The sequence below is a fragment of the Pelodiscus sinensis genome, chromosome 32 (genome assembly GCF_049634645.1).
Source record: "Pelodiscus sinensis isolate JC-2024 chromosome 32, ASM4963464v1, whole genome shotgun sequence".
NCBI lineage: Eukaryota > Metazoa > Chordata > Testudines > Trionychidae > Pelodiscus > Pelodiscus sinensis.
Genome location: NC_134742.1, coordinates 2,248,730 through 2,275,540, shown reverse-complemented (window position 1 = coordinate 2,275,540; position 26,811 = coordinate 2,248,730). Strand labels below are relative to the sequence as shown.

Sequence of the window (26,811 nt, the reverse complement as noted above, 5' to 3'; positions counted from 1 at the left end):
TCTTGTGTGTCTATTTACTGGCCAGTGTGGCACATAGAAGTCCTCTTTGTGCCTTGGTGCCTTACAATGGAGGGCCCCCAGTCTTGGGCTGTAAGTAGCCCTGTCTCTAAGCAATTCACCTGATTTGATCCTCTAAGTGATGCTGCTAGAAACCCTGTTATATTATAATAAGGTCCTTCTCATCTTTGGGTTCTCTAATGTGACAATGTATGAGCACTGACTAAAGCTTTTTCTGCTCACACATCTGTCATTTTTCTCTCTTGACAAATGTTCAATGAGATATCAGCTCAAACTGAACCTTTGCTCAGTATGGGTATGTCTACACTACCACCCTAGTTTAAACTAGGGTGGTTAATGTAGTCATTCGAAGTTGCAAATGAAGCCTGGGATTTAAATATTCTGGGCTTCATTTGCATCTTGCCGGGCGCCGCCATTTTAAAATCCCCGTTAGTGCGGATTCCATGCTCGCAGCTACACACGGCACGGAGTAGGTAGTTCAAATTAGAAAGCCTAATTCGAACTACCTACTCCGTGCCGCGTGTAGCCGCGGGCACAAAGTCCGCACTAACGGGGATTTAAAAATGGCGGCGCCTGGCAAGATGCAAATGAAGCCCAGAATATTTAAATCCCAGGCTTCATTTGCAACTTCGAATGACTACATTAACCACCCTAGTTCAAACTAGGGTGGTACTGTAGACATACCCAGTCAGAGCAGTTATAGGGGTTCAGTCTTGTGTGAACTGTCTGATGTGCAATAGGGTGTGAGCATTCACTGAAGCTTTTCTCACACTTAGGGCAATTATTCACAGTGTTCCATCTAATCTTTCCCACACATTTGCAGAATGAAATTGTTATGGGCACCAAAATGGAGGGAAAGCATGACACACCATATTGGTTCACAGAAGAAAATTCATGTGGTGGAGGTGGTTGGATTATAGGAAGGGGGCGCAGGGCTGGGACAGAGTAGGAGAACAGGGATGTGAGGGTTCCAGATCGGACTGTGGGTTCTGGGGTACACCAAAGATGAAGGGTTTGAGGTGTATCCCATTAGGGAGAGAAGACTCCCACAAGCTCTCTCCCACAGCTCATGTGCTGCCCTGAAGGGCAGAGAGAGGCACCTCTTCCTGCCATAGTCAATTATCCCTCAGCCATGACAGATGTGGGCTGGGGCTCCCTGCCACAGCCCTAAGTACTTACATGGCATTTAATAGACTTCTGCACAGCCACAAGGCGAAGCAGCTTAAAGGGGACTTGGGTCATAAGGGTTCTCGCTTCTGTTGAGTCTTTGATATTCAATGATGTTTGGGTTCTGACTGAAGGTTTTACAAGTCAGAGCAGTTGAAGGTTTCTTTCTTGTGTGAATTTTCCTATGTCTAACAAGATCTGCACTGACAGCAGCTTTTGCCGCAGTCAAAGGGTGTCTCTCTTACATGTATTATCTGATGTTTACTAAGGCTTCAGCGCTGACTAAAACGTTTCCCATAGTCCAAATATTCAAATGGTTTCTCTCCTGTGTGGGCTCATAGGTACACTTTTCCCAAAGTCAGAGCAGTTGAAGGGTTTTTCTCCAGTATGGGTTCTCTGATGAATAATAAGATTTGAGCGCCGACTGAAGCTTCTCCCACAGTCAGAGCAGTCAAAGGGTTTCTCTCCAGTATGGGTTCTTTGATGAATAATAAGACTTGAGCGCCGACTGAAGCTTTTACCACAGTCAGAGCAGCTGAAGGGTTTCTCTCCAGTATGGATTCTCTGATGATTAATAAGACTTGAGTGCTGACTGAAACTTTTCCCACAGTCAGAACAGTCAAAGGGTTTCTCCCCTGTGTGAATTCTCTGATGTATAATCAGGCCTGAGCGACCACAGAAACTTTTCCCACACACAGAACAATCAAAGGGTTTTTCCCCTGTGTGGATTCTCTGATGTTGCATGAGGTTTGTATACTGACTGAAGCTTTTCCCACATGCAGAGCAGTTGAAGGGTTTCTCTCCTGTGTGAGTTCTCTGATGAATAACAACACTTGAGCGCAAACTGAAGCTTTCCCCACAGTCAGAGCAGATATAGGGTTTCTCTCCTGTGTGGATTCTCTGATGACTAACAAGACTTGACCTCCGACTGAAGCTTTTCCCACAGTCAGAGCAGTCAAAGGGTTTCTCCCCTGAGTGTGTTCTCCAATGGGTAACAAGGTGTGAGCTCACACGAAAGCTTTTACCACACTCAGAGCAGTTGAATGGTTTCTCTCCTGTGTGGATTCGCTGATGTACAATTAGGGCCTGTCTCCGTTGGAAGATTTTCCCACAGTCACTGCAAGTGTAGGGTGCCTCTTGAAGAAGCTGAATGATTTCTTTGTTTCTTTTTGCTCCTCTGCTCCTCTGACTGTATTTACACTGTCCCTGCACCGGATGGTTTCGTTGATGCCTTTCTGGGGCATACTGACTCTCATAGGTCTCTCCCTGCTCAGAACTCTGAGAAACATGCCCTTCAGATATTCTCAATAATATCCCTCGTGGAGCCATTTGCTCTGGTCCTTCCTGATGAAGACTCTCCTCGTTGTTCTCACTCACTGTCCTGTCACCTGCTGAGATAGAGAGAATCCAGACAGGAGTCATTCTCTATGCTGAGCTGAAAGGAAAACTCTGAAATGGGAACAGAAAAGGAAGGGACACACTCAAATAATGACTGGGAAGGGTGAATAATCATAAGCTCAGTTCATCCTCCTCCCTCACAACTCTTACCTACAGCACTGCATCCATCCCTCCTCCACATCTCTGACTGGAGTTGAAGACAAGTCAAAGATTCAGTTAGATTTAATGAAACTGCGTAAGTAACATCTGCTTTGAGAAGACAGAAATTGGTTTCTGAATCAGTTTAGCTGATTGCTCACCTGCATGGGTGTCACTGATGATCCCTCCTCCAAAGCCCTGTACATCTGATTTCCTCAGCTCCTCCGCTTGCTTCACCCAGGAGATCACATTAGCTTTGGAGACTGGAAATCCTGCTCGGAGAGCAATTAACCAAGTGCTGATCTCGTTCATTAAGGTATGTGCCATTAATATTTTCACAATATGAGTCACCCACCCAGAGAGGCTCCTTCCCCACCTGACAGAAACTGGGTTCTGGATGGCATAAGATCCCATGACACACCCACCTGCAGTAAAGGTGTATTCCCCCTGCCTCAGGAATGGCCCAGCTTATTCCTCAAGGGAGCAGAGCACTCTGCTGCACTCTCTAAGGTACAACTAAGTTTCTGTCATGGCCCATTCCTTCCCCCACATTCCAGGGCAGGACAAGAACACACTGCTCACAAGGGGAGCTCCAGTGAGGGCTGGCAGGTCTGACACCAAGGCCCACAGGCAGGGCTCAGACTGCAGCTGCCACATGGAAGGTCATTCAGACTTGGACAGAAAGGGCCCAGCAGAGCTCTAGCTCCCCAAGAGTCTGTGCACAAAGCTCCTGACTGGGGGGCTCGGCTCACCCTGCTCTTTGGTTCAGATGCTCTATTTGAACCAGAAGGAAGTTGTCTCAGCAGTGAGGTGAATCCTTGGCTGGCTGTTTCAGACTCTGCCTATACTCCAGACTCCTGACCCCAACTGCCTGGACTAGATGGGCCACTCCCACAGCTGACCATGGTGACCTTTAGCTGTTGCTGCATCTGATTTCCTCTCTGCTACCTCAGTTCTACTCTGCCGGTGGCAACAGTAGCAGCCTCCTTGTGTGGTTTCCCAGCCAGGCCTCCCATTTGTTGCCCCTCTTGGCTGCACAGAATCTACAATTCATATTTTTCCATCTTGTGAGTGCATTCCTCACACTTTCAGCCAGACCCCTTCTTGGGCCATTGTTTACTGCTGCAAAGATCACTCTTTGATGTTATAGGATTAAAATATGTCCATGTACGTCATTGTGATACCACTATTACACAATTGCATTATGTGTCCTGTGTGGTGTCAATGAGAACGTTCTGATGTGGTGACTGTGATTATCTTATATTATATGTGCATCATTTTGTACCTTGAGTTATGAATATGGACCATATTCCTGTATGTCAAACATGGTTGCTGTTGTGTCTGAATGGTGACAGCCTGCCTATCTTACAGAAGCAATGCTCTGTTCGTGAGATGTTTCTAGCAGCCAACTCAAAGTGTGACTCTCTCTCATACACACAGGGTAATGTACACTACAGAGATGACTGAAGCTGCCGCTGTTGATCTTTCAGGGTTTGAAACAGTGAGTGGAATGAAGACATGCTAATTCGAACTGAAAGGGGGACTGCATTCAATGCTAGTAGTCCTGCTTCCACAAGGAGTAAGGGAAGTTGAAGGGAGACTTCTTGCAGTGTGGATAGCACCAAAAACCAAGTTAAGGTACTTTGACTTAAGCTTTGCAATTTACATAGCTGAAGTTGCATCTCTTAATTGATCTTAACCCATAGCATAGACACTCACACAGAGCAGGACTACTTGCAGTAAAGAGACAGTGGATGGAGTTTCTCTGTAACTTACCCAGCAACAGCCAGCATGGAGTCTTTATCCCTCTCTCCCTCACATACAATCTGAGTCACCCATGAAGATACCCACAGTGTCTCTCTCTCTCATACACACACATATATACACAGTCTCTGTTCACATACACAATGGTGACTTTTTAAAAATTTGTATTAAATCTAGATTTTTTTATTTCTACTGCTGGTGCACAACAGCAAGTGTCAGGGTACATAACATGTATCTCACACATAGATGAAAAAATAGAGGGAACCCTGTCATCCACATACCAGAGAGCAATCAAAGGCTAGTGAAACAACTCTACTTAGCTTCTTCCCTGTTCTAATCGCTGGACTATGGATGTATACTAATAGGAGCATTCTAACCAAGGAGAGATGACTGTCCAATCTTTCGGAAGCACCCAGACATTTAAACTAGTGGCTTATTTTGTCACCAATTCAAACCTGATCCAAGAATGTTGCAATGTGTGTCCATATTTGAGTGCACGAGAAGAGAAAGAAGTGAGAGTTATATTTGGGGAAAGCAAAGAAACCACTGGACATCAGATAGAATTGGCAAATGTGTAATCTTGGGGTAAAATCTGAGTTATTTATTGACCTGCGCATATGGCTGGTCCTTTGGAAACAGGAGACTCCTTTGGTTATTGAAACTGGTTTTAAATGACCACTCCTCATTAAGGCTAGTGACTGGGTACTGAAACAAGGACTGGAATACTTAAGGAAACTGCATTTCTGAGTCTGGTTAGCCAGTGAGATGAGACAGAAGTTTGCTTTTGTTGCTGATGGGGTATATCTTTATGGGAGAATATTTCTCAGCAATCTGTCTTGAATTTGTTATTCCCAGTTGCGACCACTGAGGCACAGTGACACCCTCCTACTAGCTGAGCAGCTCAGGCTGGCTTGCTGGTGTTGTAGGAATGCCCAGTAGGAGGAGGTTGGTTTTGGGGGGTAGGCTGGCTTGGCCAGGGTAGAGACATAATTCCCTCGGCTCAGTGATGGGGAGGAGCAAGGAAGGCGTGTGTCATGCTGTCCTACTGAGATTGCCCTGGGGACCAAGGTCAACAATAAGGCCCTGCAGCTGCACCTGCCCAGCACTCCTGCTGCCTAAGAGGTGGGCCAGGCTGCCTCTGACCTGCCCTGCCTGGCTGGCTGAGGAAGCTAGGAGGCCAGTTTTTATGTCCAGCAGCAAGAGTAGCTGAGTGCACATTGCCATGGCCTGGCTGCCTCACTGTCTAATCATGACATGGAGGTTGAAAGATACGTGGCTCCTGATCCTGAGAATCTCTGCTCTGCAGAGAATTCTGGGAGAAATGGGAAGAACTCTGGGTCATGGACGAACAGTGAGCCCATGTTGCATTTATCTACTGATGTATCGAGCAACTTTAGGGGATGTATTGTGGCTACTTCTTGCGAGCTTTGGAGAAGAGGAAGAGGAAAAAAAATCACCCATCTTCTAGACGAGGACAGTGCTGCTCTTATGGTTCTAGAGCAGACAAGATAAAGGGCAAGAGTTTTCTACACCAGACTTTTCTCTCTGGATTGACCAATCTCTGAGCAGCCCTGTGGGATGCAGACCTGGTGATCGCCCTGGATGCCCAAAACCAGTTATAGCTTGTCACTCTGGCTACTCAGCATGGACTCTCTGGGCAAAGAAAGTCACAGCACTGTGAAGCACCAGTGTAAATACGCTCTCAGTGCTGTGAGCTACGCCTCTCCTGGGGGTGGTTTATCTAGAGCACTGGGAGCGTTCACCATTCTGCTTACAGAATAGCAGCAGCAGAGCAATCCAGCAAAGGAGGGGCTGCCCAGAAAAGCAGCTACTGCAGCAGCAGCCCACCCAGGGTTCCAGGGCTGCCCTCGGCAATGGCTGCTCCTGCCAGCATGAGACCACAGTAGCAACTAACCCAGTAACCCCAAGGGTTTCCGTCGCTGCCCCACAGAGCAGTGGGGATGTCAGCAGTAGCTTGCCATGAACTCACCAGAGGGTCCTGTGCTCCCTGCATTCACCAACCCCCTCTAGCGACCCACACAGCAGAACCACCATTCCACTGGTAGGCCAGAGGAACTTCTAAGGAAATGTCTGAGGAACAAATGGGCAGTGGCAGAATGGAGAAGGGCCACTTTCATAGTCTTTACTATTTTAGTCTTTGAGATTTTAAGTATGCCTTCACTGCCTCCCATATTTCTGATACCTCCAGTAGCTTGCTGTCCTCCCTCTGAGAAGTCACCTCTGAAATCTCTGAGAGAGGCAGAGATCTCCTCAGCTCCTGAAAGCTGGTCTCTGCAACCAGATCTGCCTGATGGCCCAAGGGCAGAGATCTCCTGTGAACTCCTCTTGCACAGACCTATCTTGTGGCACAGGGGGTGGAGGTTCTTTGAGTGCCACAGAGGCTGGCTTTGGCTGGTGTCTCTAATGTCAGTGACCTTTTGGATTATGGTTGGCAGAATTGGGTGGATCCCAGTGTGCTTGCCCTGTATATAGCACCGTTGTCACAACATGTCCTCTAGGAGGTAAAGGCTGCCCTGCCCCTACGGCTGTTCTCAGTCAAGGACTTCCCCACCTGCCCCTATCACTTAGGTCGCTGGTGACTGATGTCAGGCCTTTGCCACAGTAGCTCCCACACATCACTCTGATCTTCCCATTTCAGCTGAGTCATTGAGAGTCTCTGTTCAATCCCCAGAGAAGCTCCGCACACTCACATTGCCCCTAGTCATTCCCTTGGACACGTGTCCTGCCCAGACACGCACTGGCTGGACATGCTGCCTCCTCTTCAGGATGAGGTGCTCTGGTGGGCCAGCCTGTGTTCCACCTTCACTCCCCAGCCCAGCAGGAATTACAGTTGGCTGGGCTCTGTCATGGAGCACGGGCGTGTTGCTGACTCCATTTTCATCCTTCCCTGGCACTTGTTAGTTCTGGGCCAGAGGGAGACCCAGGGCTCAGGTCTGTCTGTATCTAGAGTATGCCAGGGTTATAGCCCCTTTTCTTTCTCCTTCAGTACCTCTTGAGACTCTTGCTGCACTTTTGCCTTCACATTTGTATCAATTTACTGCCCACATATGGCTCCACAAATCTTCAAGCCTCCTCATCAGCATCCCTTTCATTCTGGTAAAGAAGGCCACATATTACTGCAGGCCGAGAACATGGCAGAGGATGTATTCTGGAACCTGGGTCAGTAATATTGCATCTTGAGTCAGATGTTATTCCAAACCATCCTGTTCAGTGTCTAGTTATCAAAACTCAGTCCTGAGAATGCAACATTGGATAACTGAAAACAACTTTATGGGAAAAACCTGTTCACTGGACATATGGGACATGAATGTCTGCATGGTAAAGCAAAATGGCCTGGAAACAGCATTTAGCCCAGTGCATATTTTCAGTTCATGCTTTTCCAAAATTATATGTAAACCCTGTCCAGGAAAGTCACAAAAAGGAGGGGAAAGAAGGCCTTGCTAGAGCCTTCTGCATAACAGTATTAACCAACATCTGGGAACCAGAACAGGCCTGGCCATAGCAGTGTGGAGGCAGGAAAAAGGGAATAAGAGGATTCATATGCAGCCATCTTAGTCTTGTTAGCAAAAGTCAGGCTAATTCTGACTCTTGACAACATGAGAGCTGTAATAAGACGCTGCCTTCGCCTCTCGCCTTGCTTTCGGAGATACGGATGGAATGCTGACTCCAGCAAGTAACCTTGAGATAAGGTAGCATCTGAAGGGAATTGTGTGGGCAGGGAGATGACTGTTAGCTGTTGGTACATGTAATGGGAAAGTATATAAGCCACTTCATAACTGTTTGTATTGGAAGATCTGCCTGGGGGAAGTCTCCCCCCCCACTCCGTCCGAATCCGGCTTCCCTTGCAATATTGCTTGAATAAACTGCCTCTGGTTACCTGTTGCTTAAAAACACAGAATGAAGGTTTGTTTTCTTCCACAGCAGAATGGACGCACACTAGGTACCAGCTAACCACGTCAGCATGGGGAAAGAGGATATAAAATACACTGATTGCTGTAGTAACTGCAGACACACTCCTAGGAGATGACAGAGGAACACACTGATTCTTGTGTAAATCAGGGGGATGGATAATGGATATAAATGGTTAGTTCAAACGAGCAGCCATAACAATGCTCTGTGGCACCAGCAGAAATTCATACAGCACTGCAGCCACTATGGGAAGCAAAGATTAGCAGACATAGCAGCACCTGGGAGCTCTGATGTAAATTTGGATCCCATTGTGCTATTGGAGTGCTTATACAGAGCTGAGTATCTCCCTATTTAATGTATTTATCCTTCCCCAGCCCTGTAAAACAGGACATACTATAATAGGTACCGCAGAGACAGGGAACAGGACACAGTTTAAGTGACTTGACCAAGACTACACAGGAAGTCTGCAGCAGTGCAGGAGTCTGAAGCTAGACATTCACAGAGGAAGAAAAAGTCCATGACCAAAGATATTTCATCCTAAAAAGACAAGACAGATGAAGTGGTTATCTCTATTGCACTGAGACAAACGAGCCCCAGAGAGAAAAAAGACAAAATTTTCAAAGGGAAACCTGAACTTTTGTCTACAATGCAAGAAGATCTCTGCCCATGTTTATCTACGACAGAGCTACTCCCACAGAATGCCTGCAGAATGTGAACTACTTCATCCATCCTTCCTCAGCCCCGGCATGTCACAGAGATCATCCACTGGCAAGAAATGACTCCAGGAACTGCACCCTCTGTCCAGAGGTTCAGCATGCTAGCACGAGGGGTACACTGCAGGCACTAACAACAGCCGGATCCAGCTCCAGAACTCTGGTACCTGCCATTTCTGCCTGGGCCCTTCCACTGACACTTCCAGCCAAGGCACAACAGGGGCAATATGGTGGGGAAGCACATTGAGACCTTGGCTGTGGGAAGAGCAGCACCATTGCAAGAGCAGGTCCCTGAACCTGCTTTCCTTAGGAGGGAGCATGGAGAGGAGAGGAAAGTCTCTCGCACACAGGCCAGGATTATTGGGGTTGATACTCCTGACATGGGGGGGGGGACACTGAGGGACCCAGAACCAAACCCAGCCCAGCTGCTCCAGAGCCCTCCCCGCTCACTCCCCTGCCAGCTTCCAAGGAGACAGGAATCCTTACCCAGCCAGCTCACAGCCTCATAATTCTCCTGCATCACATCCCAGTAGAGGGCTCTCTGACCCAGGTCCAGCAGGGCCCATTCCTCCTCAGAGAAATACACAGCCACCTCCTCGAAGCTCACCGGCTCTGCCACAGCCATTTCCTTTCCCTGGCTCTGCAGGCCAGGGGCTGAGCTGGAGCAAGGCATGGGTGTTCTGCAACCTGTCAGAGGGAGAAGGATAATTGGAGACATTTCAGAAGGGACTTTAATCCTTTCCATGCTCCCATTCTCCCCAGACTCTTTCCCTGACACACATGCTAAACTCTGCCATTTTGGGCAAATCTGAGGCTACGTCTACACTGGCACCCTTTTCCGGAAATGCTTAAAACGGAACAGTTTTCCGTTATAAGTATTTCTGGAAAAAGCGCGTCTACATTGGCAGGATGCTTTTCTGGAAAAGCACTTTTTCCGGAAAAGCGTCCGTGGCCAATCTAGACGTGCTTTTCCGCAAAAAAGCCCCGATCGTCATTTTTGCTATCTACACTGGCCCTTTTCCGGAACAGTTTTCTGGAAAAAGGACTTTTGCCCGAACGGGAGCAGCATAGTATTTCTGGAAAAGCAGCTGATTTCTTACAGTAGAACGTCAGTGATTTTCCGGAAATTCAAGGGGCCAGTGTAGACAGTTGGCAAGTTATTCCGGAAAAGCGGCTGATTTTCTGGAATAAGTGACCAGTGTAGACACAGCCTTAGAGTTTAGATATTCCATAAACAACACACACGTCAGATCCCAAATCCATACTCATTTATCTCAATATATGGCATGAGTTTCTATATTCCTGCATCTGCAACAATAGGATTTGGTTCTGAGCACCCAATGTTTCCAATAAAGAAGCCACATATTCACCTGTCTGAACATAGAGTGGAGTGTCTAAATTTAGGCTCCTTCAGTTAAAACCCTTAGTCTTCATTCATTTAATTACAACATAGACCTAGACTCTCTCATCAGGACTAAACTGACAGACTTAATAAACCCTCTACAAGAAGAGAGATTTAATGAAGTCATGGGGACCACTAAGATGACTGAAGTTAAAAGACCTGCTGAGTCTTTACAGAGTGAGGTCCTAAGTTTTTGGATTCTCAGGATTAGGCAGGATCATTATTTCACATATTCTGATCTCATCTGTGTCACAATCTGTATTTAATCTTGTTAGCCCAGGACAAACCTTTATTTCCCCCAAAGCATATTTTCTAGAAAGTCATCAAGTATTGCTCAAAGACATCAAGAGATGGAGAATCCACCATTTCTTTATCATTTGATTCAGCAGCTAGTCATCTTCTCTATCAAACATCTGTGCTTCCTTCAAAGTCTGAAACTGTCTGGCTTCAACTTTCAGTTATTTTTTTCATACAGAGACATTTTGTAGTAGTGATTAATGGCTCAATGTCAGATTGACGGTCAGTTTCTAGCGGAGTGCTTCAAGAATTAGTTTTTGGACCAGTTTTGTTCAACATCTCTATTTATGACTTGGATGAGGGGATGGATTTCACCCTCAGCAAGTTTGCGGGTGATACTAAGCTAGGAGGAAAGGTAGATAACCTTTGAGGGCAGGGATAGGGTCCAGAGTGACCTCGACAGATTAGAGGATTGGGCCACAAGAAATCTGATGAGGTTCAACAAGGACAAGTGTAGAGTCCTGCACTTGGGATGGAAGAATCCTCCCTCACTCTTCTCTTCTGCAGACTAAATAGACCCAAATCCCTCACCCTCTCCTCGTAGGTCATATGCTCCAGCCCCCTAATCATTCTGGTCGCCCTCTGCTGGACCCTCTCCAATGCGACCACATCCTTTTTGTAGTGGGGGGCACAGAACTGGACACAATACTCCAGATGCAGCCACACCACAGCCAAATAAAGGGGAATAATCACATCTCTAGATCTGCTGGCAATGTTCCTCTTAATGCAATCTAATATGCCATTAGCCTTCTTGACTGTAAGGGCACACTGTTGATTCATATCCAGCTTCTCGTCCACTGTAATCCCCAGGTCCTTTTCTGAAGAACTACTACTTGGCCAGTCGGTCCCCAGCCTGTAACAATGCTTGGGATTCTTCCATCCCACGTGCAGGACTCCGCACTTGTCCTTGTTGAACCTCATCAGATTTCTTGTGGCCCAATCCTCCAATTTGTCTAAGTCTCTCTGGACCGTTTCCCAGCGTATCTACCTCTCCCCCTAACTTAGTGGCATCCACAAACTTGCTGAGGGTGCAATCCATCCCCTCACCCAGGTCATTAATAAAGATTTTGAACAAAACTGATCCCAGAACTGAACCTTGGAGCACTCCACTAGAAACCAACCGCCATCCTGACATCGAGCCGTTGATCACTACTCGCTGGGCCCGGCCTTCTAGCCATCTTTCTATCCATCTTACCGTCCATTTATCCAATCCACATTCCCTTAACTTCCATGACAGCATTCCCGTCATGCAAATCATCCCACCAAATCTCTGTTATCCTAATTAAATCGTATTTCTTGGACTGGGCCAGGGCCGCCAATTCTTCCTGTTTGTTACCCAGGCTTCTTGCATTTTAGGAAAAAGTATTTCACTAGGAGGGTGGTGAAGTACTGGAATGGGTTACCTAAGGAGGTGGTAGAATCTCCATCCCTAGGGGTTTGTATGTTTTGGCTTGACAAAGCCCTGGTTGGGTTGATTTGGTTGGGATTGGACCTGCTTTGGGCAGGGGCCTGGACTTGGTGACCTCCTGAGGTCTCTTCCAGCCTTATGATTCTATGATTTTTCACTGGACTGAAGAGCCCTTAGAGATCCAGCAGTTTCTCTCCATGAACAGACTGATACACTGCAAGTCAGCTCTCAGCCTATTTTTTTAAACAGTATATTTAAACTGAACACAGTGACCATTGAAAGCTCTCAGATTTAAGGTTCTATAATTTGTAAGATTTAATTTCACAACTTTAGCTTCATACTATGGAGACAAATCCTTGATAAGGGAATGGAATAATGGTAGTAGGGTAAAAACCTGTTAATTCCTTTAGTTTCAAATGTTTTAATCATGGGCATCTGGTGGCTTAGGTGGGTAAGGGCCAACCTGGCCCTGCCCACAATCTACCCCCGAATGCCTACTGTAGGTATTTTGGGAGTGGAGTGTTGCTCCCCTCACTGCTCCAGGGCCAGGAAGGCTGGGAGCATATGGTGCATCAATCTTACTCCCATAGTGCCAAGCTCTGTGCATCCTTTTCCTGAGGATAAGCAGGACCCTGCCACATGCTGCTGATAGATTCCCTGCCTCTGTCATGCATGGGCCAGCTGGGTGACCCCGTGACAGGAACAAGCACCCAGCCAGAGCTCAGCTCACACAGCACGCAGTTGTAGTTTGCAGCCGCTGCCTGCCTGGGCAGGATAACCCACACTGGAACTACAGCCCCCAGGATGCAAAGGGGGAATTCTGGTTAACTCTGACAAGCTGGTTGGTTTGCAGGCTAAAGGTGCCAGGAGTGGGTCAGATAGGTAACCCTGGAGCAGGGCTTGCTTTCCTGGGCTAGATCTGCGAGCTCTAAGTAGGGGACTTGCAGAGAAAAAGTCTTGGGCAGGGCTGTCTAGGAGCTGGTGCAGTGCTGGTGTGGGCATGGCCAGCAGGAGCCGCTGGAAGCAGTCTCCACCGTAATCTTCCCAGGTGGCTCTTGTCTATTGGGTTGATTTAGTTGGGATTGGTCCTGCCTAGAACAGGGGGCTGGACTTGATGACCTTCTGAGGTCTCTTCCAGTTCTATGATTCTATGATTGTTAATGGCGCTTCAGCTTCAGAGAGGCTGTGCTGGTGGCCCAGTGCGACTTAGGAGGCAAGCCCAGGAAAGATACACACTTGCATGCCTTCCTGCTCAGGCCTTGTCCCCTTGCCCTCCTCTCTCCCTGTGCATGCACACCCACCTGTACTCCTCCCATTGCCATGTTGGGGTTGGCGTGTGTGCGCGGCACGCTGCCTCGCCTCCCTGTGGTGGGGGTGGGACCTCAACAGAAGTGGAGGGGCCTCCCTTCCTCAACCTTACCTTCAGCGACCACACCTGGTTTTAACTGCTTTTCCACAACATCTACACATATGGGGGACTGCAGACATTCAGACACAAATACCTTTGATAGCAAAGTAATATTATTAGACCCAAAAACAAGTATCAGAGCTTTCCTGCTATTAATAACAATGTTTAACTTCACATCTGAGTCAATCGTAAAATATTGAATTTTAAATTAACTCCAATTCAGCTCTCTCCTTCAGTAATCGGGTGATACAATTCTTTTGTGGAAGGATGGCTACTTTTAAATCCATTATTAAGTGTCCAGGGAGTGACACACATTAGGGAATGTTTTAACTTCCTTGGACATTCAATAATAGATTTAAAAGTAGCCATCCTTCTACAACCCCCATGTGGGACACATTTGCAAACTCCTTTGAAGCTTTATGCAGACACGGAAACAGATCAAGGGTTCTTTTACACCCTAAAACCATGTCTGGCCATTCCAGTGTTTGACGAGGCTGTATCTAAAATATTTCACTGAACCTAGTCCCATTTAACAGGAGAGTCCATCTTATCAAGCCTCTTATCCTGCCTTGTCCAGACCCCGAGGGACACTGTGCCATTCAGAGCACAACACTAAGAAGCAGGCCCCTGCACAGACTCATCCCCACCCCTAGATTTGCCAGACCAGTCACCTGGGGGCAGGAGGAGCAGGAAAAGCAGCACATGGGCTGAGATGCCTCAGTTTGCAGGAGGCTGCTCAGGCCCTGCACTGCAACAGATGGTGCCACTGCCCAGCCCAGCCCTTTGCCCAGGGCTTGCTTCTCATCTGTAGGCTGCGGGCAGAGCCTAGTGCTGCCCACAGCTGGCTCCAACCCCTGGCCAGGCACAACAGTGCACTGGAGATGGGCTCTCCGTGCCGCTGCACACAATCCATGGGGAGCAGCAGTGGCTCAGCCCGACTCCCAGTGCTGCATGGAGGGAGCAGCAGTGTATGACAGAGAAATCCAATCCCGAATCTGGAGCAGCCTGAGCAACTTCCCCTCCTAAAGCAACAGAAGAGTCTGGGAGCCCAGCCACACGGACCAACAGAAGAGACTTCCCAGGGCACAGTTCAGGCCCTGCTGAGGCAGGTTTACAGGTCCCAGTCTGGGGCAGTCTGGGGCAGTGGGAGGAACAGCAGCCTCTTCCCTCCCTCTACAGAGCAGGGCTACTACTCAATGCCTAGCCCAATGCTCAGAGCAGCAGCCACAGCAATCTGCTTCCAGTGCTGCTAAGAATGTAAACAAGTAGTCAGTCACCTGTCCCCCTCTCCGCTGCTGCCTCTATCAGAGGCTCTTTGCAGGAGAGTCCAAGCTCCCAGACAGAGGCTGCTTTGCTGCAGAAGTTCCTGTTAGCGGGGGGTCCGATCTCCCTGCAGCAGCCTCTGTGGTGAGCTTGGACTCCTGAAGACAGAGGCTGATGCCACCCTGCGCTGCTTCCTCTGTATCAGAGACAGCAGCCCGGGGAGCTCCTGCCCCCCAGGGTTCCTCCCAGCATTGAATCCTGCTCCCCTCCTTTGCTGACTCTGATAGAGGAAGCAAGGGGGGGAAAGTGACTACCCAAGCGGCTTTTGCTTATCAGATAGTCAACTAGTCACTTACAACCCTAGTCACAACCCCCTCCTATACTCTGCATCCCTCCCCTCCTCCACATCAGAATCCTCCCCTGAATCATCCCCAAACCCATTGCTCGGCCTCACACCTCTCCTGTGCCCCACTCCCCTGCTCCAGGTCCTTCATTAGGAAGGCAGGATAAGGGATGCCTGAAGGTATGAAGGTAGGGTGGGTTCTGGAGTGGACTGGGGAATATGGCATCTGCCGGGGAAGCACAGGGTGGTGGGCTTGAGTCCTGCCCACCATGAGAGGGCCAGATGGCCAACACAGGTGGGTTCTGGAGTGGCTTTGGGGAGTCAGCATCTGGAGCACAGGGTGGTGGCTCAAATCCCGCCCACCCTGGGAGCATCCAGACAGCCAACACAGGCTGTCCCAGGGATGGAGCTGGCTCCCACATTAGGAAAGCAGGATAAGGGACCTGCTGAAAGTAGGGAGGTGTCATGGGATCTACAGTGAACTCAGCGAGATGGCACCAGCCTCACTTGCACACCCCTGTCCCCCACTCCAGGTCACAGCTCCCCCCCCCCCCCCCCAGCACTCCCTCCCAGCCCCGACCCCCAGCGACAACCAGGAAGAGAACAAGGGTGGCTGACCAAACACTTGGGCTATGTCTACGCTTGAGGCTTCTTGTGCGAGTAATATGCAAATGAGGCTAAACATGGAATATCGCTGAGCCTCATTTGCATACTTAATGAGCCACCATTTTTTTTCAGAAGAGGCTCTCGCGCAAGAAGGAGTGTCTACACGGCCCCTTCTTGTGTGAGAAAACCCCTCTTGCGCAACGCTGTTCTTCCTCTCAAGTCATAGGCATCGCGGCGTTGCACAAGAGGGTTTTTCTGGCGCAGGAAGGGGCAGTGTAGCGCAAGAGCCTCTTATGGAAAAAAATGGTGGCTCATTAGGGATGCAAATGAGGCTGGGCGATATTCCACTTTTAGCCTCATTTGCATATTACTCGGGCAAGTAGCCGCGAGTGTAAACATAGCCCTGGTGGGCTCCCTCAGCCACCAGCCTGGGGTCGGTGTCACGTGATCTCTGACTCTCTCTCTCTCTCTCTCTCTCTCACTCACACTCACACTCCGCAAGTGATTTGAGTCCCAGGCCAAAACCTCCCCGCTCACGCTCAGGGCCCCGCCCCCATGTAAGACGTCACTTGCCCCGCCCTCGACGAGGCGCCCCAGCGCTCCCGTCCCTTTTCGCCTCACCTCCGCTCTTCCGAGTCTTCCTTCCTTCCTGCTTCCGCATGACGCAGCCCGGAAGCGGAAGCAGCGCGAGTAACGCCACAAACAGCTCCCTCAGAATTCGACCCTTAGGACGCGAATCGCATGAGCGGTGACCGCGGCGTGAGCCGCAGAGGCCAATCGCAGCGGCAGGGAGCGCGTGAGAACCCGGCAGGAGCGGTGCGGAGCGGAATGGGGGGGGGGGTCAGTCAGACAGACTGCGCATGCGCAGCGGGTCAGTGACTCCGGTCTCAGGCCAGCGCCAGAGCTTAGCTCAGACCGGGAGCTGCCTGGCCCAGCCCCCACCCAGCGAGGTTCGGCTCCCAAGGCCGGGGGTTGTTGTCGCCCGGCGGAGCGGGCGGTGCGAGTCGGTGCCGGGCGGCAGCCGGTGGCTTGTTCTCTCCCCTCCCCCCCCGGGCCCTTTGTATCCTCCCCCGGCCCTGCCCCTTCATTTCCCACAGCCCCCCCCCCGCCCATCTCCCCCTGCGCTGCCCCAGGGGGATGCGATGCCAGGAGAGGGGAGGTCAATGGGGGGGTCCCGTCTCCTCGATTGCCTCTGCGCTCACTTGAATCCAGTAATTATACCAGGTGTCCAGTATTTAACACAGGGAAATACGGACCCTAGCCCTGGTGACTTGCGCATCACATGCCCACTTGGGCAGATTTGGCTTCCTGAATGTTCACTTCAGGCCAGATTTTTAAATGTGAAAGCACCTAGACATGAGTGTCCCACAGTCTAGGTGGGGGAAGGCAAGATCCCGCTCACACTCCACCCCCAGAATGCCTGCTGTAGGCATTCTGGGGGCAAGTGTTGCTGCCCCTAGTACTTACTCTCCTTGGTGCTCCAGGGACTCCAGAGGCTGGAGCAATGCGGCTTCCTCCCTTCATAGTGCTACAGGGACTGGGGAGGCCGGAGCCACACAGCCTCCTCCTCCCCAGTGTGCCAGGGTCGGGGAAGCCACACAGCCTCCTCCTCCCCAGTGTGCCAGGGTCGGGGAAGCCACACAGCCTCCTCCTCCCCAGTGTGCCAGGGTCGGGGAAGCCACACAGCCTCCTCCTCCCCAGTGTGCCAGGGTCGGGGAAGCCACACAGCCTCCTCCTCCCCAGTGTGCCAGGGTCGGGGAAGCCACACAGCCTCCTCCTCCCCAGTGTGCCAGGGTCGGGGAAGCCACACAGCCTCCTCCTCCCCAGTGTGCCAGGGTCGGGGAAGCCACACAGCCTCCTCCTCCCCAGTGTGCCAGGGTCGGGGAAGCCACACAGCCTCCTCCTCCCCAGTGTGCCAGGGTCGGGGAAGCCACACAGCCTCCTCCTCCCCAGTGTGCCAGGGTCGGGGAAGCCACACAGCCTCCTCCTCCCCAGTGTGCCAGGGTCGGGGAAGCCACACAGCCTCCTCCTCCCCAGTGTGCCAGGGTCGGGGAAGCCACACAGCCTCCTCCTCCCCAGTGTGCCAGGGTCGGGGAAGCCACACAGCCTCCTCCTCCCCAGTGTGCCAGGGTCGGGGAAGCCACACAGCCTCCTCCTCCCCAGTGTGCCAGGGTCGGGGAAGCTAGGGTACATGCGGGCTGTGTCTAGACTGGCAAGTTTTTCCGCAAAAGCAAATGCTTTTGCAGAAAAACTTGCCAGCTGTCTACACTGGCCGCTTGAATTTCCACAAGAACACTGACTTCCTACTGTCTGAAATCAGTGCTTCTTGTGGAAATACTATGCTGCTCCCGTTTGGGCAAAAGTCCCTTTTGGGGCCAGTTCAGTGTAGACAGTTCAGATTTATTTTGCGCAGAAAAGCCCCGATCGCGAAAATGGCGATCGGGGCTTTTTTGTGCAAAAGCACATCTAGATTGGCATGGACGCTTTTCCGCAAAAAGTGCTTTTGCGGAAAAGTGTCCGTGCCAATCTAGACGCTCTTTTCCACAAATGCTTTTAACGGAAAACTTTTCCGTTAAAAGCATTTGCAGAAAATCATGCCAGTCTAGATGTAGCCACAGGCTTCCATCTCTTCCTCTCCCTGGCTATGTCTACACTGGCGGGTTATTGTGCAAGAAGAGCCGTTCTTCCACAGAGCATCCACACTGCCCATTTGTTCTTGCGCAAGAAGATTTACAGTAAAACGTGGTAAGAGAGGGCTTCTTGTGCAAGAGCTACGCTCTTTTCTAACAGGCGTACGTCCTCTTGCACAAGAGACATAGCCCCTGTGTTGGGGAGAGCATGCACATGCTCAGTGTGCTGCTCCCCTTCCTCCTCTTCCTAGCTATGTCTACACGGGCGGCTTCTTGCACAAGAACTCTTGCAAGAACTCTTGCACAAGATCATGTCCACACTGCCATAAGCGAGATGTGCTTTTGCGCAAGAGCATTCATGGCAGCGTGGATGCTCTCTTGCGCCAGGAAGCTCTGATGGCCATTTTAGCCATAGGGCTTTCTTGCACACGAAACCCCTGCTGCACGTCCACACTGCCCTCTTGCACAGGAGCTCTTGCACAAGACAGCTTACACCTGTTAGAAAAGAGCGTAGCTCAGAACCAAATCCCATTGTTGCAGATGCAGTAATGCTGTAACCGAAGCCAAGTATTGAGTTAAATGAATGTGGATTTGGGATCTAACTTTGTGTGTATTGTTTATGGAATATCTAAATTGAAGGATTTGCCCAAAGTGGCAGAGTCTAGCATGTACGTCACAGGGACAGAGTGGGAGGACAATGGGGGTGAGGAAAGGATTAAAGTCCCTTTTGAAATGTCTCCAATTGCCTTTCTCCCCGACAGGCTTTAGAACATCCATGTCTGTCTCCAGCTCAGCTCATGGCCTGCAGAGCCAGGGAAAGGAAATGGCTGTGGTCGAGCCAGTGACCTTTGTGGAGGTGGCTGTATATTTCTCAGAGGAAGAATGGGCCCTATAGCCAGTCTAGAACTCCCCCACTGGAACTTGAGACCATTGCTCCTCGTTCTGCCATCTGTCACTATTGAATACAGCCTCTGTCCAACCTCCTCAGAACTCCCCTTCAGGAAGTTGAAGGCTGCTATCAACCTCCGTCTCCTTCTTCTCTTCTGTAGACTAAATAAGCCCAAATCTCCCTCTCTCTTGTAGCCTGGGAAAGAGTTTTGTGAAATTTGGTTGGGTAAGGCTTGCCAATCTGATCAGGAAAGATCTAAGTTCGTTCTCTATTCCAGATTACAATTCTGTGGAATCACAAGGCTCCCCCTCTTGAGGCTCAACAGGCCCTTGAGACAACACCACTACCTTAACTCAGAGAATGAAATGGAAAACAGTTTTATTGCTAATGGAATAATGATTATGATTACCACAGTAAAAACTACAGTAAGAACACAAATCACTTGAATTCCTTCCCAAGATGTCATTAACACAATTAATTTAAAATGTATCTAAGTATACAAATAATAATAATAGTAATAATAATAATAATTCCTACACTCTCAAAGATCCCAAGATTGAATAGAGAAGGGTAGCTTCCCTTCCCCTAGAAGACCTGGGAGCAAGTGTTAATAGGATTCCTAAAAGCAGACTTAAGCAAGAAAGGAAAAAAAGCCATTACAAAAGAGAGAAATAGAGATAAGCAGTGGTCAAAAAGGCAAATAGGATGCTAGGACTTATTAAGAAAGGGATAGAAAATAAGACCCAGAATATCTTACTGCCCCTGTATAAAACTATGGTATGCCCACATCTTGAATACTGTGTACAGATGTGATCACCTCAAAAAAGATATTTTGGCCTTGGAAAGAGTTCAGAAAAGGGCAACTAAAATGATTAGGGGTTTGGAACGGGTCCCATGTGAGGAGAGGTTAAAGAGACTGGGACTTTTCAGTTTAGAAAAGAGGAGACTGAGGGGGAATATGATGGAGGTCTATAAAAGCATGAGTGGTGTGGAGAGGGTGAATAAAGAAAAGTTATTTATTAGTTCCCTAAATAGAAGAACTAGAGGACACCAAATGAAATTAATGGGTAACAGGTTTAAAACTAATAAAAGAAAGTTCTTCACACAGCGTGTAGTCAACCTGTGGAACTCCTTGTCAGAGGAGGCTGTGAAGGCTAGGACTATAATAGAGTTTAAAGAGAAGCTAGATAATTTCATGGAGGTTAGGTCCATAAAAGGCTATTAGCCAGGGGATAAAATGGTGTCCTTGGCCTCTGTTTGTCAGAGGCTGGAGAGGGATGGCAGGAGACAAATTGCTTGATCATTGTCTTCGGTCCACCCTCTCTGGGGCACCTGGTGCTGGCCACTATCGGCAGACAGGCTACTGGGCTAGATGGACCTTTGGTTTGACTCAGTACGGCTATTCTTATGTTCTTATGTCCTAAGTTTTCTCTGACCTTATACTCATAGAATCCGGGACGGACTGCTCTCTCTCCACTAGGCGTCAGATTGCAGCCCCAATCTCTCTAATCACTAGGCCTAAATACTGCTTTTGGGCATGAAAGCATTCCAGATATACTACCCCTTTTCCATAACTTGGCCTAACACCCAAGATTTCTGAAGGTACCACCTTTAATTGGAAGAAATCTTTGGGTATTTTATGAATATTCATTATGGGTGCCAGATGCATCTGACAAAGTGGGTCTTTGCCCACGAAAGCTTATGCTCCAATACTTCAGTTAGTCTGTAAGGTGCCACAGGACTCCTCACTGCTTTTGCAGATTCAGACTAACACAGCTACCCCTCTGATAAATGACTTTTTAGACGCTGTCCCTAGATACCATTTCATATTTAGCTAGAAGCCATTCTCTATAACAAAAGCCATTTCAGTTTCTTGTGTCTGCACGAGGGAGTAAACTGGCCTTCACTGAGGTGGGAAAAAACCAGAGGGATGCGCTGTTGGAATGTGTTAATAAACTATTTTGAGCTGAAGCTCGAACTCCCTTTTAACCTGTTTCTTTCTATGCTGATAATAATTCCTCTTTAAAGTTCTCTTTAATTTCTTGCCCTGACATCAGACTTGTTTGGTTAAGGGTATAAAATACTAGGATTAATTGTATTAGCCAGTCTTACTGGACCCGGCTTTGCTAAGACCACGTTTGGCTCACTTTGCTTTTATTGGCCAATAAAACTGTCTGTTTAGCCGCGTAAACTGAGTGAGGCGTTTGCTTCGACAGACGCTGTCCCTATACCTCCCACAAAGGGCGGGAAGCTGTACAAAAGTTTTCTGTTAAAAGCGTTTTCGGAAAAGCACGTCTAGATTGGCAGGACGCTTTTCCGGAAAAGTACTTTTTCTGGAAGAGTGTCCGTGGCCAATCTAGATACGCTTTTCCGCAAAAAGCCCCGATCGCCATTTTCGCGATCGTGGCTTTTTTGCGGAAATCAGTACTGTGCTGTCTACACTGGCCCTTTTGCGCAAAAGTCTTTCGGAAAAAGACTTTTGCCCAAACGGGAGCAGCATAGTATTTCCGGAAAATCACTGACGATCTTACATGAGATCGTCAGTGCTTTTCCGGAAATTCAAGTGGCCAGTGTAGACAGCTGGCAAGTTTTTCTGGAAAAGCAGCTGCTTTTCTGGAAAAAGTAGCCAGTCTAGACACAGCCTCCTTGTAAGGCATATACTCCAACCCCCTTATCATTTTGATTTTCTCCAATGCATCCACATCTTTTTTGTAATGTGGGATCCAGAATTGGATGTAACACTCCAGATGTGGCCTCAGCTGTGCCAAATTAAGGGGAATAATCACTTCTCTAGATCTGCTGGCAATGCTGCTCCTAATTAAACCTAATTTACCCTTCGCCTTCTTGGCTACAAAGGCACACTGTTGACTCATATCCAGCTGCTCATCCATTGTAATCCTCAGGTCTTTTACTATAGAACCTGTGCTGCAAACAGTTACAGAATTGTTTAATATGCTTTCTAGATCTAGGCCTTTGCAGTGTGATTCTGCATCCACTGCGTAGTGACATAGATTCTGTCATGGGGCTACCACATCCATAGAAAAAAATTGTGGCACCAACCAGCAGCCCCATGAATCAGCTCCTGCCCCACCTCCCCTGTGCACTATTGGGCCCCACAGATCAGCATCTCACCCCAACCAGAGCTTCCTATTTCCTGTGGATCAACTGTTCAGTGATATTAAGGACGTGCTAGAGGAAAGAGGCAAAATGGGGATGAGAAGAGGCAGGTCTAGGTGGGTATTTGGGGAAACATATGGAGTTGGGGGTAGAGCCTAAGTTAGAGTGGGAGTCAAGCACCCCCTAAGATTAACGTATGATTATGTGCTCTGCAGAAAGGTGGTGTATGTGTGCATTTGGTGTAAGGAGATTTTGGCCCTTCATGTATGTACAGCCTTTGGAGAGCAAGGTGGCTGAATTGGAGGAGCTAAGGGTAGCGGCGCATCGGAGTTCCCTCGCCTCCTGCACCCCCATAGTGGCACAAACAGACTCCACCAGCCAGTAGAATAGAGGGAGTTTATTGCTTCTCCAGGATACAAACACAGTATAGATGTAATCTGGTTACAGGGCAGGCCTAGGATGCCTCAGCCCCCCTTGAGATGGGGGACACTGGGCCCCTAAATCCCAGACCCTTTCCTAGGCTGCTTCCTCCATGATACCAGACAGAAACTAAAAATGTCCCTTCCAATCTACCCTGGAGGAAAATTCCTTCCTGACCCCAAATATGACGATCAGCTAAACCACTGATAATGAATGGTCAATTAGTTACCAAGATCATGTTATCTCATCAAGCCATCCCCTTCATAAACCCATCAGCTGTGTCTACACTGGGCCACTTATTCCGGAAAAGCAGCCACTTTTCCAGAATAACTTGCCAGCTATCTACACTGGCTGCTTGCTTTTCCAGATAAGCAATGAGGATCTACTGTAAAATTGTCAGTGTTTTTCCAGAAAAACTATGCTGCTCCTGTTCGGGCAAAAGTCCTTTTCCGGAAAAACTGTTCCGGAAAAGGGCCAGTGTAGACAGCACAGTAGTCTTTTCCACAAAAAAGCCCCGATCACGAAAATGACGATCGGGGCTTTTTTCCGGAAAAGTGCGTCTACATTGGCCACGGACGCTTTTCTGGGAAAAGTGCTTTTCCGGAAAAGCGTCCGTGGCCAATGTAGACGTGCTTTTTCCGGAAATACTTATAACGGAAAACTGTTCCATTTTAAGCATTTCCGGAAAAGGGTACCAATGTAGACATAGCCATCTAGTTTAATCTTGAAGCCAGATAGATCTTTTGTCCCCACTACTTCCCTTGGAAGGCCGTTCCAGAACCTCACTCCTCTAATGGTTAGAAACCTTCATCTAATCTCAAGTCTAAGCTTCCTACTAGCCAGCTTATATCCATTTGTTCTTGTGTTCACATTGGTATTAAGCTTAAATAATTCCTCTCCCTCCCTGGTATTTATCCCTCTAGTATATTTAAAGAGAGCATTCATCTCCTCCTTCAGCCTTCTTTTCCCACAATCACAGCCGTAAAAGGGTTTCTCTCCTGTATGGATTCTCCCATGTCTAAGTTTGATCTCGTACTGAAGCTTTTCCCACAGTCAGAGCAGGAGAAGAGTTTTTCCCCAGTGTGGATTCTTTTATGTCTAACAAAGTGTGCGCTCTCACTGAAGCTTTTCCCAGAGTAAGAGCAGCTGAAGGGTTTCTATCTTGTGTGGATTCTCCTGTGTCTAACAAGGTCTGACCTGTTACTGTCATTTTTCCTGCACTCACAGCAGTTTTTTTTCTTGTGTGAGTTTTCTGATATCTAACTAGAATTGATTGCTCCCTGAAGCTTTTACCATGGTCTGAGCAGTCAAAGGATTTCTGTGTGGATCCTTTGATGTTCAATAAGGGTATGTCTATGCTACAAAGTTAGTTCGAACTAACAGACGTTAGTTCGAACTAACTTTCATAGGCGCTACACTAGTGCTCCGTTAGTTCGAATTTAATTCGAACTAACGGAGCTCTTAGTTCGAACTAGGTAATTCTCATTCCACAAGGATTAAGCCTAGTTCGAATTTACTAGTTCGAATTAAGGGCTGTGTAGCCCCTTAATTCGAACTAGTGGGAGGCTAGCCCTCCCCAGGTTTCCCTGGTGGCCACTCTGGCCAACACCAGGGAAACTCGTCTGCCCCCCTCCCGGCCCCGGACCCCTTAAAGGGGCACGGGTTGGCTATGGTGCACCTGGCACGGCTCGAGCCACCCACCCGATGCCCCCCAGCCCTCCCCCTCTTCCCGGGACCAGGCTGGTGGCTCCCAGGAGCTTGCCCAGGACCGCAAGAGGCGGGCACCCGCCTGGGCTAGTGCAGACATCGTGGACCTCGTCCACGACCTCCGCACTAGGCACAGGAAAGTGGCCGTCTAGGGCAGGAGAGCTGCCAGCCTGGCCACCCAGGAGCAGGTGTGCATGAAAATCAAGGTGGTCCACTGAGACCCCGACCCTGAGCCCTGAGCTTACAATGGCCGCCCTGGGTCAGACCAAAGGTCCATCTAGCCCAGTAGCCTGTCTGCTGACAGCGGCCAACCCTAGGGACCCTGGAGGGGATGGACCGAAGACAGTGACCAAGCCATTTGTCTCGTGCCATCCCTCTCCAGCCTTCCACAAACCTTGGGCAGGGACACCACTCCTACCCCCTGGCTAATACCACTCCATGGACCCAACCTCCATTACTTGATCTCACGTCCCTTTAAACTCTGTTCTAGTTCTAGCCTTCACAGCCTCCTGCAGCAAGGAGTTCCACAGGTTGACTCTCTGCTTTGTGAAGAACAATTTTCTGTTACTAGTTTGAAGCCTGCTACCCATTCCTTTCCTTTGGTGTCCTCTAGTCCTTCTTTATGGGAACTAATGAAGAACTTTTCTGTATGCACCCTCTCCACCCAACTCCTGCTTTTAGAGACCTCTATCCTGTCCCCCCTCCGTCTCCTCTTTTCTAAGCTGAAAAGTCCCAGTCTCTTTAGCCTCTCTTTATATGGGACCTGTTCCCAACCCCTGATCATTTTAGTTGCCCTCCCCTCTCCCAGCCTCTCTCTTCCCCTCTCCCACCTCCTTTTCCCAGTCTCCCCCAGTTTTGTTCAACAAAGACAGATTCCGTTTTTGAACACAATTGTCCTTTATTTTGTACATCAAGAAGAGGGGCTAGGGAAGGGTAAGTGGAAGGAGGTGAGGGAGGAATGGGGTACGCGCCCCCGATGGGGAGGACTGGGCTGGCTCTGTGGGCTTCTGGGGGTGGAAGCTCTCCTGCAGCCCCCCAATTACCCCCTCTCCTCAGATGGCAGCCTGCGGCAAGTGCAGCCGGTCTGATGGCCGAGTGCTGTGATATGCCCAGTATGGGTAGTCTGGGCAATCCAAACCAGGACTGCTTTGCAAGCGGGGCACCCTGAGAACTGTCTGTCCGGGGTGGGGGTCGGGACCCTTTAAGCACAGCCCTCGGCTAGCCTGAGACAGCATCTCCACGCTCTAAGTCCTCCTCTGATGCCCTGCCGGCACTGCTTCCGGCCATCCTTAAGCCTGGTTCAGGGTCCACTTAATGTGGATGCGCTAGTTCGAATTAGCAAAACGCTAATTCAAACTAGTTTTTAGTTCTAGATGCGTTAGTTCGAATTAGCTTAGTTTGAATTAACTAATTTGAACTAAGTTCGTTCGAATTAGCGCTGTAGTGTAGACGTACCCTAAGAGTGGCACAGTCACTGTAAGCATAGGGTGCTTGTTGATAAAGGATTTTCTGTTGAATGGTTTCTCTGTTTCTTTTCACACCTCTGCTTCTGTGACTGTGATTTACCCTGTCCCTCCACCACATGGTTTCCCTGCTGCCTTTCTGGGCTATGCTGACTCTCACAGGTATATCCCAGCTCAGGACTCTGGGAAAAACGCACTTCACATCTTCTCAATAACATCCCATATGGAGCCATTTGCTCAGGTCCTTCCTGCTGAAGACTCTCCTCATTGTTCTCAGTCAGCGTCCCATCACCTGCTGGGACAGAAACTGAAACCAGACAGGAGTCATTTTCTGTGCTGAGCTGAAAGGAAAACTCTGGAAGGGGAATAGAAAAGAGGACACACACCTAAATAATGGCTGAAAAGGTTGAATAACCACAAGCTAAGTTCATCACCCTTCTTCATAACCCTTTCCCAAAGAAGAGAACCCAATGTCCTCCCCCCCCCCCCCCCCCCACAGTCCCTCGACTGGAGTTGAAGACAGGCTTAAGAATCAGAAAAAGTGACAAGAAGTCTTGTGGCACCTTAGACTAACAGATTTATTGGAGCATAAGCTTTTGTGGGCAAAGACCCACTTTGTCGGATGCAAGGAAAGCTTATGCTTCAATAAATCTGTTAGGGTATGTCTACACTACAGCGCTATTTCGAATTAACTCATTTTGAATTAGTTAATTCGAATCAAGCTAATTCG

General features: G+C 48.9%; 1 protein-coding gene and 1 long non-coding RNA gene across 6 annotated transcripts; one reads left to right on the top strand and one right to left on the bottom strand.

The window, feature by feature from the left end:
- Positions 1 to 633: 633 nt before the first annotated feature.
- On the bottom strand, positions 634 to 16,608 carry LOC142823145 (uncharacterized). 5 transcript variants are annotated; one of them, XM_075913675.1, is made up of 4 exons: positions 16,477 to 16,608; positions 9,615 to 9,815; positions 2,883 to 2,993; positions 634 to 2,576 (listed from the first exon to the last, which is right to left on the bottom strand). In XM_075913675.1, the coding sequence occupies exons 1-4, from the start codon at positions 16,514 to 16,516 to the stop codon at positions 1,495 to 1,497; spliced, it is 1,434 nt and encodes a 477-aa protein (XP_075769790.1). In that variant the 5' UTR covers positions 16,517 to 16,608; the 3' UTR covers positions 634 to 1,494. The 5 variants fall into 5 exon arrangements, with proteins under 5 accessions (XP_075769790.1, XP_075769793.1, XP_075769792.1 ...); XM_075913678.1 differs by lacking the exon at positions 9,615 to 9,815; XM_075913677.1 differs by lacking the exon at positions 16,477 to 16,608 and having other exon boundaries at positions 2,883 to 7,599; positions 9,615 to 9,754.
- Positions 16,533 to 21,565, top strand: LOC142823181 (uncharacterized). Its single transcript, XR_012898473.1, has 2 exons — positions 16,533 to 16,671; positions 19,247 to 21,565. It is a non-coding gene; the product is annotated as an uncharacterized LOC142823181 (long non-coding RNA).
- Positions 21,566 to 26,811: the final 5,246 nt, after the last annotated feature.

Excerpts from the sequence above, each read along its gene's own strand:
- LOC142823145 (XM_075913675.1), bottom strand. The coding sequence starts at position 16,516 with ATGCGGAAGCAGGAAGGAAGGAAGACTCGGAAGAGCGGAG. Across the intron at positions 9,816-16,476 it reads GAAGACTCGGAAGAGCGGAG|GTTGCAGAACACCCATGCCT; the intron begins GTGAGGCGAAAA and ends TCCCTCTGACAG. Across the intron at positions 2,994-9,614 it reads TGAGGCTGTGAGCTGGCTGG|GATTTCCAGTCTCCAAAGCT; the intron begins GTAAGGATTCCT and ends CTCTCCGAGCAG.